The 12,595-nt window shown below is 50.3% G+C and overlaps 1 protein-coding gene across 1 annotated transcript in view; it reads left to right on the top strand.

The window, feature by feature from the left end:
* USP43 (ubiquitin specific peptidase 43) overlaps positions 1-12,595 on the top strand; it is a 50,308-nt gene that overhangs the window by 14,456 nt on the left and 23,257 nt on the right. Inside the window, exons 3-5 of the mRNA XM_077883068.1 lie at positions 363-466; positions 8,351-8,443; positions 10,111-10,246. Coding sequence (XP_077739194.1) covers positions 363-466; positions 8,351-8,443; positions 10,111-10,246 — 333 coding nt within the window. The remainder of the gene's footprint in view (positions 1-362; positions 467-8,350; positions 8,444-10,110; positions 10,247-12,595) is intronic.

Raw genomic sequence — 12,595 nt, 5'->3', positions numbered from 1 at the left:
CGTGGATGTGTTCGGAGCCAAGGCAGCGTGCCTGGGGGAAGGTACAGGAGGCGTGGACACGCGGGGCCCAGCAGGATAGAGATGCGAATGGGACAGTCAGGGCAGAGGTCACAGCCGAGGTGGCCGAGTAGGGGAGCGTTCCCAGGCTTCACCTCTGCTCCTCAGCACATCCTCTGGGGGAACTGGGGAGGTCTAGAGACTGAAGGGGCTGCGTATTGTGGCAAAGCCAACAGGAGATCCAGGTCCTGCAGAGTCCCGGCCCCAGGAGGGGTGGCGTGGGCCTGGGGGGCCAGGGCTCAGTGGTCCAGAGATGGTGGAGTGACAGGTGCCTCATCTTGCTTTCTCCCCTCATTTCTTTGCAGCTTCAGCCCGAAGCCAACAAAACCCCTGAGAACCTCCCGTCCCCACCAGCTCAGCTTTCTCTAGGCCAAAGCTTTGTGCAGAGCCACTTTCAAGCACAGTACAGGTAAGAATATAGGTAAGAGTGGGATGTGCTTAGAATGGATTGCCCAGGCTTGTGTGCCGATACCTGGTCTCCCGGTTGCCACGTGGCCCCAGGATTACAAGACAACAGAAGCTCTAGTCCCTTCTCCTTCCCATTACAAACCCCAGTTCACCACTCATTCCAGTCATCCCTGGCCCTCAGTATTTCTTTTCTTTTCTTTTCTTTTTTCTTTTCTTTTCTTTTCTTTTCTTTTCTTTTCTTTTCTTTTCTTTTCAGATTTTATTTATTTATTCATGAGAGACAGAGAGAGGCAGAGACACAGGCAGAGGGCGAAGCAGGCTCCATGCAGGGAGCCCAATGCAGGACTCCATCCCAGGACCCTGGGATCACACCCTGAGCCAAAGGCAGACACTCAACCACTGAGTCAGCCAGGTGTCTCTGGCCCTCAGTATTTCTTCTGTCCCTTCTTACTGGTCCCCAGGTCTCCCATCTCCCCTTGGAGGGGGTTCTACAGAGTGGGAATGTGAAGGTGAGGGCTTCACCAGCAGGCAATCATTGAGAAGCTGACGAGATCCTTCCTGTTCCTATAGCCAGAGAGCCTGGCTTGCCAAGTTATTTTGAGTTCAAGATGTCCTAGTAGCAGGGGGGATGTTAAAAAAATAAACATATATAAATATATATACGGTGTTGGACTTCAGAGATGTTCTTTTTGGGATTTTACATCTATGACAGTTCAGAGATTCATATAGGGCAGCCTATTTCCAAGTACTGTGATGGTTCAGTGAAAGCACTGATTGCAGGGAGGGGGTTACAGGGGGAGAAACCTCCCTGGCTTCTTGGAGGAGGTGTGCTTTTTGATGGGCTCTGAAGGATGATTAGGATTCAATGGGGAGGGGAGGAAGCATCTCCAACAAGAGTGGAAAATGCTCAGACGTGGGGATGAGCACAAGAATGAGGGATTTAGGGGAAGCCATTGGCTACAGAGAACTTCCTCTTGGTGACATGCTACCCTTGGTCACTTAGCATATTGGGTGATTAAAAACTCTTCCAAATGAGTCTAGGTTGTATTGTTGTATATGAAGGAGGGCCCATTTCTCTCCTCCGGTGGCACATGCGAGTGAACCTCGGCCTCCTGGCCGCTGCCCTTTTCTAGCCGTGAAAGCTACCTGCAGGGCATCGGTGTCATGTTTATCTGCAGATGCCCGGAGTGGAGGCTGCTTGAAACAAAAATGACAGGAAAAGAAGAAAGGAGAAGGAACATCTAGAAGGAGGGAAACGGGGAGTACAGGCCAGAGTAGGTGAGATTGCAAGGGAGGGGCTCAAGAATTGCCACCAGGTACTGCTCATTGGTGTCTTTGTACGACCACTCCGTTTATTTCTCAGCTCACTCCATTCTCTATACCCACTTCCGTTCTGGTGGATACACACTCTCTTTCTTCCCTTCTTTGAAAAAAAATTTTTTAAAGGTTTATTTATTCATGAGAGAGACACAGAGAGAGGCAGAGACACAGGCAGAGGGAGAAGCAGGCTCCCTGCGGGGAGCCTGATGCGGGACTCGATCCCAGGACCCCGGGGTCACAGCCTGAGCCAGAGGCAGATGCCCAACCACTGAGCCACCTGGGTGCCCCTCTTCTTTCAAATATTTGAGCATCTGCTCCTGTGCTTGGTCCACGGGGTGCAGCGAGGAGCATCACTCCTTGCCCACGCACGAGAAACACCAACCAAATACTTCCCTGTGCTCTCTAGATACTTAATTCTGGATAGGTCCCAGATATTTACTGTTTAATCCTCTACAGGCCACTTCCCTTCTCGAAGATGTGAACAAGGCTGAGCTCACATTCTCCTGGGGGGTGGTGTTTGGTGACACACACGTCAAGGGCAGCTCGCTGGGGTGATAAGACACGGCTCGGGGTGTGGGGAGTGTTAGATAAGGTGGTCTGGGGAGGCTGCTTTTTAGAGGGAGACATTTGAGCTGAGAACCGAGTGACAAGGAGTCAGCTATCTGGGGACAGGGTCATCCAAGCAGAGAAACCTGCAGAGGCAAAGGACCTGGGGTTAGAATAATGTTGGCACATCAAAGGACAGAAAGGCCAAGGTAGCTGCCAGGTAGGGAAGGGGTGGGAGGTACGAATGGAGCGGTGGACAGGGACCTGGTAGGGGCAGGGGTCCTGTCCAGGTGTGGGTTGTTGTCTGAAGGGCAAAGGAAGCCACTGCAAAATTTGAAGCCAGGTGTGGTCTCGTTTTCAATTTCAGAGATGACACTGGTGATTTGCGGGGGTGGGGAGGTAAAGAGAGGCAGGAGCGGTAGCTGCAGCAGCTGAGGGACCGTGGGAGAGTGGTGGCACCTGGGATCCAGTTGTGGCAGGGCAGGCAGTGAGTTTAAGGGTGCCATGTGGAGGCATCAAGGGAAAGCTGAGAATCTAGGGTGACCCCTGTGTGTTTATAGGGTTATGTAGCTGGCAGGTGCTTTGAGGTGTAGGTTACTGGGGTGAAAGAAAAAAACTCCTATTTTCTTTTACACTACTCTCTCCTCCTACCCTGCTTACATACCTGCCCAGGGTCAGGTGTGTGGGCGCTGGGTGCTGCCCCCACACCATGCCAGTCTGCAACTCTCTGCGAGCATCAACCCAGCATCCTCCATTGTAACTCCATTCCTTTTTAAAAAAATATTCTATTTATACATTTGCTTTTGACAGAGAGAGAGAGTGTGTGAGTGAGAGCACAAGCAGGGGGAGTGGGCAGAGGGAGAGGGAGAAGTAGACTCGCTGAGCAGGGAGCCCCACATGGGGCTCTATCCCAGGACCCTGGATCATGACCTGAGCCCAAGGCAGACGCCTAACCCACTGAGCCACCCACATGTCCCTGTCACTCCATTCTGACACTGTTTACCTGGACACAGCGTCAGGCCCCACAGCTCAGTCGCACCAGACTGCTCCCCCACCACACACCCCTCCCTCAAGTCCCACACCGACACCTGTGCCTCTCACCGACACCTGTGCCTCCCACTGGCGGGCTACAGACCTGAGGGTCCCACCGGGCCCTCCACAGCTTCCACAGTCGCTAGAGCTGCTCGCAGAACGCAGGAAAGCCCTTCGCTAGAGGAGCTGTTGGTTATAAAAGGCAGCAGCTCAGAACAGCGGGGTGGGACCCATGCGCTGGGCCAGTGCGTCGGAGGGGCGCAGGGCTCCCCCACCTCCCTGGGCGCCCTGCCTTCTCTCCCTGCCAGGCTCCCCGGGCGCCCCGCGCCCCACTTTCTCGCCCCGCCCTCTCCCTCGGGCACCCTGTCCCCTCTTTGGGCATCCCACCTTCTTTCCCCAGGTGCTCCCCCCCAGGCGCCCAGCTCCCTCTCAGGGCACCCCGCCTTCTCTCCCCACCCTTTCTGGGTGCCCCGCCCTCTCCCCCTACCCTCTCTCTAGGTGCCCCGCCCCCCCACCTTGTCTTGGGGCGCCCCGCCCCACTGCGTTCCCCGCCCCCTCTCCGGGCGCCCCGCCCTCCCAGCCACTCCCCCTGTTCCCGCCTGGAAGCTCCCCAGACCCCTCCTGCTAGGGCTTCCTGTAGCTCTCCTTGCCTACCCCGATTGATTGAGTCATTGACCCTTCACCTCTGGTACCCTTTCCTCCCCTGAAAGTTCCAACGCTCTTAACCCCGGGTTGGCTCCCCTGGCAACCAGCCCCCATCCTTGGTTATCTGGGGGCTGTTCCAAAAATCACCTGCTTAACATAACTCTCCGTGGTGTGCCTGGGGCTTCTATGGATAACAAAAGATGGACCTTTTGCCTCCTGGCGCTCCTTCCTTAGGTAATTCCAAGGGTTTTCGGAGCTCAGCGCCAGGAATTAGGGCAAAGACCAAATATATCTATTTCTTACTATAACATCACAACATCACACAGTCTCTGACCAGTGTGGGGCGAGTCAGGGGAGGAGGACTCCTGAGGAAGTGACATTTACCCCGATCAGATATTAGGGACTGCAAGTATCCTTTGGGTAGATTACTGTGGGATGATGAGTAACAAGCAAGGTGTTCAAGCTTAAAAGAACCAGTGACCGCTAAAAATACCTACTTTGTTCCACGTGGTCTGCGGTAAAGAAAAAATAGACATGACTGTCCAGGTGAGGGCTTTTGAGCTGTGGGAAGTGATTTTCCGGGGGTAGCCCATGGGGCCAGCTCCCAGCCGGTGCCGCTGAGTGGTGGCGCCTGTGGCTCTGCGGACTCTTCAGCCTCCCTCTTCACTGGGGAGGCCTTGCCATGATGGAAAGTCGCCATGGTATCAGCCCTTCTTCTTCTTCTTCTTCTTTTTTTTTTTTTAAGATTTTAATTTATTCATGAGAGAGGCAGAGGGAGAAGCAGGCTCCCTGTGGGACTTGATCCCAGGACCCTGGGATCACACCCTGAGCCACACAGGCATCCCTGCTATCAGCCCTTCTTTATGAAATTGCAAGCTGGAGGATTTATTATGAATTAATTCAGAGATCCTTCTTTACCGAGTATCTCCCTCCTCCCCTCCTTTTTAAGGTGTTGGGTTTTTGACGTTGGCTGGAGGGGAGAAGGAGGAATAGGATCTGAGTGCCTGAGGTGATGGATTAGGGGAGAGATAATTGGTTATTCCATATGTTATTATCAAAACATCTGAGTTTACTAACCAAGGATTGTTGCTATGTTGGAGTTTTGGCTACGAGAGGGAGTGCATGCATGTGTGTGTTTGCATTTCTTTGTCACTCGTGGCTTTTATTCACAGAAAGTCTGATCTGGTCCCCATTAGGCGGCAATCCCTGTTAGGCTTTCTCAGAGCAGGTCCTGCAGGGGTGACATCTGACCTGTGTGTTGTCAGAAGCACCCCTGCCGGCATAGACATCCCCAGTCCGGGTAGCAGATGGTGCTGGGCGGGTCTGAGGGGTAGGATGTGTGTGCAGCTGCCTCAGGGAGAGGTCGGAGTGCTGAAACTTGCATCGCCAAGACCCAGGGGCTGGTTTCTGGGCATTTCTATCTGGCGAGAAGCAAAGAGCAGCTCTGAGTCTCAGGGGCGGCTGGCAAGGTTGTTTTTTCTTTTAAATATTTATTTATTCATGAGAGACACAGAGAGAGGCAGAGACACAGGCAGAGGGAGAAGCAGGCTCCCTGCGGGGAGCCCAATGTGGGACTCGATCCCAGGACCCCAGATCACGACTTGAACCGAAGGCAGGCGCTAAACCACTGAGCCACCCGGGTGCCCAAGGTTGGTTTCTGTATCAGAAGCAATTTGACCACTCTGGACTGCTGAAGGGAGATGGGCAGGGGTAAAGAAGGTCCTGGGGCAGTTCCCCCCATGACAGCTTGGGGGACTATAGGACAGAAGGACGTGGGGGATGGCCGAAGCCTGGTAACATCCAGAGTCTTCTCTCTCCCTCACTTGCTGGTCCCACTCATGTTGTCCTCGTTGCTCATCTTTGAAAAACATTGCTCATTTCACACCCTTTCTGTAGTTTGTTTATTACGAAGACCATATGTTCCCTTCATTCTTTACACGTAAAATTAGACCATTCCATGTGTGGTTTTTTTTTTTTTTTTTTTTTTTTTTTTTACCAACTACACATCTCTTGCTCCTTACGGAGATTCGCGGCTCATTATAAAGACAGACTCTATCTCTGTTTAATATGGTGCAAGCCTGCAAGAAGAATGCAGCCTCGCTTAGCTTTAGTAGGCTCTAAATGCAGATAAATCAAAGAAAAAATCATTCCTTTTCATTTTTAAAAAATATTTTATTTATTTATTCACAAGAGGCACAGAGAGAGAGGCAGAGACACAGGCAGAGGGAGAAGCAGGCTCCCTGCAGGGAGCCCGCTGTGGAACTTGGTCCCAGGACCCCGGGGTCAGGCCCTGAGCCGAAGGCAGACACTCAACCACTGAGGCACCCAGGCGCCCCTGATACACAGTTTTTACCAAAACATCACCATGCTTTTCCCAAGGAGGCAGCAAATTATTGGACTAAATACTCGGGTCTGTTTTCTGAAGCCATGGATGGCAGGCTGTTAACTCGTACCCCGGAGAGCCGACCTGCTCTGGGAGCCCATTTAGGATCGCTTTGGACAGCACCCTGAAGGCCTCAGGGTTTCTTGTTTGTCTCTGGTTTTCCCCCATTGAGTCTGCTCAGTGGGAAACTGGGAACCACTCCAGCTGGACTCCCCACAGAGACTCAAAACCTGGTTGTGACACCCGCTCTGTTGTTCCGGGCTGACTAGTGCAGGAACAGGGCTGTCAGCTGGGTGGTGGGCCCTGACCTCAAGGAGGAAGGCAGTGTGGATTTCAGGATGCATCCATGATATTGGGAAATCCCTTTTGTCCTGGAAGAATATAGTACGGCATCCAAGTAAGGAAATAAAATGGGGGTGCCCATGTGGAATAGAAAAACTACTTTTAGAGACAACATGCTCTTAAGTAAGGGAGTGTTAAGTTTGAAAGTTTAAAGTGTGTGGTCCATTCAGAAACCATTGATGCCTCATTTGCGTGTACTAAAGATTACGGGATCGGTGATGAGCGTAGGCTCTGGAACCTGAGCCTCCCTTTGCCACTTCCGAGCTGTGTGTCCTTGGGAAAGTTGCTTAACCTCTCTGTGCTTCAGTCGCCTCGTCTGCAAAAAGGGGGATGATACTGGTGGTTACCAGTAGTAGGAGGGTTAATAGAGCCACGATGGTTAGAACAACGCCCACTTCATAGTCAACGCTGTGTCCACATCAGCTATTTTGCTATTAGCTGCTTTTCTTGAGCTGGTACAACGAGCAGGGTGGACTCCGTCAGTGGTTCTGCATCCTGGATGGACATCCTGACAGCTGGGCCTCTCCCTGTCTCCCTCTCCCCTTGGAAACAGAATCTATGGGAGGAGGGCTGAGACATCTGTGTGCTTAGAAAAGCTTCCCTTGTGATTCTGGAGCAGAGTGAGGCTGAGAACCAAGGGAACACTTGGTCCTAAGATGCCTTCCGACTTGCACATTGGCTTTCTGTTTCCATCTCCAGGTGTGTTAGCTTCCCTTCCCGTGCTCAGTGCACTGACATGTGTGATTAAACCTTCTTTTAAAAAAATTGGGGTGAGGGCACTTTGGTGGCTCAGCGGTTGAGCGTCTGCCTTCGGCTCAGGGCATGATTCTAGGGTCCTGGGATCAAGTCCCGCATCGGGCTCTCTGCTCAGCAGAGAGCCTGCTTCCCCCTCTGCCTGTGTCTGCAGTGTCCCTCGCTTGTGCATGCTCTCCTTCTCTCTCCTTCTCTCTTTCTTTTTCAAATAAATAAAATCTTTGTTAAAAAAATTGAGGTAGAAGTCACATAACGTAAAACTAACCATTTTAAAGTGTACAGTTTGGGGGCAGGTACATGACCATGTTGGGCAGCCACCGCCTCTGTCTAGTCCCTATTTCATCACCCAAAGGAGAACCTGAGACCCTCTCCTGCACCTGGCACCCCCAATCTGCTTTCCATGTCTGTGGCTCTATGTATTCTGGATTTAGCTGTCTATCCACTGATGAATGTTTGGGTTGTGCCCACCCTTGGTCTTGGCAAAAGTACTGCTATGAACATCAGTGTGCACGTACTTGTGTCAATACCTGTCTTCGTCTCCTTTTGGGTATGTGTCTGGGAGGGGAATTGCTGGATCCCATGGCAATTCTTTTTTTTCTTTTTTTAAGATTTTATTTATTTATTCATGAGAGACACACAGAGAGAGAGGCAGAGACACAGGCAGAGGGAGAAGCAGGCTCCCCACGGGGAGCCTGATGCAGGACTCAATCCCAGGACCCCGGGATCACGACCTGAGCCTAAGGCAGGCACTCAACCGCTGAGCCCCCCGAGCGTCCCTCACATGGCAATTCTATGTTTAGCTTTTTGAGGATCTGCCTGTTTGAGTGCAATTCAGCTTGAAATTCTTTTTTTTTGTCCTCACAGATCTTCCTTGACCTGTCCCCACTGCCTGAAGCAGAGCAACACCTTTGACCCCTTCCTCTGCGTGTCCCTACCAATCCCCTTGCGCCAGACGAGGTACGTGAGTGTCCTGCGTGGTGAAGTTGACACCTGCCCATTAGTCCTTCCTGGGGTCCCTCTGGCCTCGTACCTGCAGTGCTGTCAGTTGCGCGTCTCGGCCAGCATTTCTGTACAAACAAGCCTTGGAAAGCTGGCGATGTCCGCCGATTGAATGTGACAAAGTGAAAGGTCACCGCGTCCCCTCTTTAGCTGAGGAAGGAAGTATCCACGGTGCCTCTGTTGGCACCATCTCCGGGCTTACGTCTCTGGCCGACTCAGAAGCTAGCACCAGCTTCTCGGCTTCTCGACACCTCTCAGCAGACTAGGGGCCAATCTGAAAAAAATCTGTCACCACCTGCTTTTCCCCTGCTTTGTTTCCAGATCCTTTTGGCTATCTCTGAAGCAGCAGGGAAACTGTTTCTTTAAGGACCAAGGGAAAAAGGGGAGGGGCTGTCAAAGGAGAAGAGGAAAGCAGGAAAGAGCAGGGTAGGGTCGAGGTAAGAGGTAAGAGGTGTGGCGGGCTCGGCTTTATGGCCCTTTTTGTTTTTGGGGTTTTTTTTTTAAAGATGTTATTTATTTATTTATGAGAGACTCAGAGAGAGAGGCAGAGACACAGGCAGAGGGAGAAGCAGGTTCCATGCAGGGAGCTTGATGTGGGACTCGATCCCAGGATCCCGGGATCCCATGCCCTGAGCTGAAGGCAGCTGTTCAACCACTGAGCCACCCAGGTGTCCCATCAGCTTTATGGCCCTTAAGGCACCTGGCCAATGTCCATGTCACTGAAGTCTGGGGGTCCTATGCTGGTGCTGAGACAGTGGCATTTCTTCCTCCACCTCCGAAAATACCATCTCTCTTTCCCTCCACCCCGTTGACAGTGCCCTGTCCTTAGGATGCACCTGCGGAGATAAAGCTTCCCAAAGTCATTCCCAGCAACTGAATCCTCATTTCTGCTCTGGGTTCCTGAGCTGCTCATCCTCTGTTTGGCACGGTTGCACACGGGCTGGTCCTTCCTTCAGCGACATGACCAGGGGATGCCTCCTGACGGACGTAGCATAGCACAGTGTTTGGGATCGCTGACTTTAGGGCTAGTCTGCTATGGAGTTCAAGTCCCAGCTCTGCCAGCAGGCTGTGAGAATCCGACAGTTATTGCAGGAAGGAGCCGGAGGAGTGGGCCCCAGTGTGTGTGTGGGCACAATAGGCAGTACGACTAGAGATTCTAGAGAGTGTCCAAGGGAAAAGCGGGCGGCGGGTGGCAGGAGGGGCGGGGAGGAGGGGAGTGCTGTGCAGAAGGGCAAGTATCCTATTACCAAGGGGAATTTCAATAAGGGGGTGGGGGGCATCAGTAGTGTCAAACTGTAGTGGAAGAGGCTTGACTGTTTTACATCTCAAATTGCAGTTTGTTTTTGCCTAATGTGACCTATTTAACAAACAGAAGCTTGAGATTGCAGGTCTGTACTGTGATTTTTAATCAAGTACCTTTTGTTTTTAACTAGCTAGAAAGTTATAGGGAGCAGAGACTCTGGGAGAGTTGGCTCTCTGTTTCCACCTGGTGACAGCGTACCTAAAGTACAGTGACCCTACCAGAAAGCAGAGAACCTGCCTAAGTGTTGGACATGACCCAATGGTAATGGGGTTGGCAGTTCATGTCCACCCTTTAAGGATATGGACACCTTCCTGTTTTCCAGATTCTTGAGCGTCACCTTGGTCTTCCCCTCCAAGAGCCAGCGGTTCCTGCGGGTTGGCCTGGCCGTGCCAATCCTCAGCACAGTGGCAGCCCTGAGGAAGATGGTTTCAGAGGAAGGCGACGTCCCTGCAGATGAGGTGTGATGCAATCGCACGGGGGCCAGGCTAGCAGTCTGGGGCCATTTAGACTAATTTCTGGTTCCCTGAGGTGACTCCCTGGTGACTCATGAGTTTCCGTTCAATCGGCCGCCCCTGGTGCCTTGATGACTGAGCCTTGAGCTCTCCCTGCATTTGCACAGAGTTACCAGAAAAGGGCAAAGACAGTGCTGATGATCACGATCTTAGTAATTCCAATGACAGCAATGCCCAGTAGTGCTTCTCAAGTGCTGGGCGCTTTGTATTGCGACCCTTGTATTCACAGCCAATGCGGCCCTGGTGACCACCTTGTGGAGTTGATACGGTTATCCTTGTTTGATCCATGAGCAAAGAGGAGGCACGGAGGGGTTAAGTGACCCAGGGCCACACAGCTAGGCAGCGCTGACACAGGGTTTGATGCAGATGGTTTGATTCCAAAGCCTGGAATGCTGCTGTATAGTTTCACTCCTGAGATTATAAACCAGGATGCCGAAGGGGCCGTATATAAAACATGAGGAGCTACTGAGGATGCGTAACACCTCAGTGCCGGAGTCTTGGTAAAGAGGCTGGATCTGCAATGACTTTGGAGGCAGAACTCGTAACGGGGGACCCCGTGCACAGGCCATGTGGGGGTGACGGTGGTCGACAGCCAGGTGGTGTCATGGGAAGGGTTTAGAATAGGGCTTTTCTATTTTGTGACCTTGGGCAAAGTAAGCAATTGGTCCCCTGTGTCTTTAACTAGGAAATGCAAATTTTACACCTCCCCAATGACCTCATGTCATATTTTTTTTCAAATTAAAAAAAAATTTTTGTAGCCTTTCTGTTAAGGAAAGACATGCACCCAGTAAGAGGTACACACCTTGAGGTTATAGCTTGTTGAATTTTTACACATGCATCCATCCAGGTAACCGCCACGGTCACTCAGTCTGTGGGCTCCTTCCTGCCCCTCACCCCCAATCAATGCCTCTGATTTTATCCCCAAATTTAGGAGGATCTCAAGTCAGGGGGAAAAGTGTATATCTTACTCAGTGAACTCAAAGTGTTCTTTGGGGGTATATTGAGAGAGAGAAAGAGAGAGAGAGAGAGAATGGGACAGTGGGTGAGTCTTGGGAAAAGAATTAGCAGTAAAAAAAAAAAAAAACAATACCAAAAGGCAGATGTGACATAGAGTTTGAATAATTATGAGTAAAGGAATTGTCAGGAATTTAAGAAGTATGATGTGTTTGTTTGTTCAGGGAGGTAGGAGTCATTTGGCCTTTGGGTTGGAGTTTAAAAATCTGTTTTGATATTTTAACTGGCAGGGTTATTCCACTTACGTTACCTACACTCATGAATATATTTGGATTTATTTATATCCTCTTATTTTATACTTTCTGTTTGCCCTGCTTTTTCTTTGTTTCCTTTTCCTCTCCTTTGCTGCTGCTTTTCTGTTGAGCAATTTTTGTTCCATCTCTTCAGGCTTGGGATGTATATGTATTCTATTTCTATGCTTATTTGGTGGTTATCCTTAAAATGCCAACATGTAGAATTAGCAAGGTCGTGTGTTAATTTTCCCAAACAATGCAAGGATCGTGGTGTGTTTTAATCTCCCTCCAACCTTTTTGGTTATTGTTGTGGATGGATATGATTGTCCAGAGTTTTAATCCCTCCTCCCTGGTTGTATTACTTATACTAGTTGTTATTATTATGGATTTATAGAGTCAGTGCATTATTTACATTTACCAATGTTTACCATTTTCTTCGGCTTGTCATTTCTTCTTACAACTCTAGTTTTTTTGTTTTTTTTTTTGGATTCAGTTTGTTTGTTTTAACCCTGAAATTTATGTCTTACCAGAGAATTTCCCAGCCAATGTGCCTTGAATGGCTTAGGTTTGTTGACATGTTGGTTTGCTCAGCCCTTGAGGTGACAGGACCCTCAAGGCGGTCACCCCTCTGCTCTGTTATGTGAGCAATCGCTGCTGCTTGGCTGAGTGTGTTCCATAAATATATGTTCCCTGGATGCCATGATGTAAGAAAAGTTGGCAAAGGCTATTTAGTTCTTTCAGTAGCGATCCGTTAATGGTCAACAGTTTTAATCTGAAGAGAGCTTTATTTTATTCCTAGGGATCACATGATAGTTTAGCTGGGTATAAACTTGAGGTTCCCCCCCCCCAATTGTCTTCCCCCATCCCTTCTCTTTAGCAGTTTGAGATCCTGTTGTTTCCATTGAGATGTCTGTGGTCAATGTAATTGTTATACTTCCTCTGTTTTATCATGAATAATAAGCAGCATTTCTCACTTTTATCATGAATGATAAACAGCATTTCTTACTTAGAAGGGAGGAAAAGGGTAAAAGAGACCATCAGTCACTTT

The sequence above is a fragment of the Canis aureus genome, chromosome 3 (assembly GCF_053574225.1).
Source record: "Canis aureus isolate CA01 chromosome 3, VMU_Caureus_v.1.0, whole genome shotgun sequence".
Lineage (NCBI taxonomy): Eukaryota > Metazoa > Chordata > Mammalia > Carnivora > Canidae > Canis > Canis aureus.
This window is presented reverse-complemented; position numbering and strand designations above follow the sequence as displayed.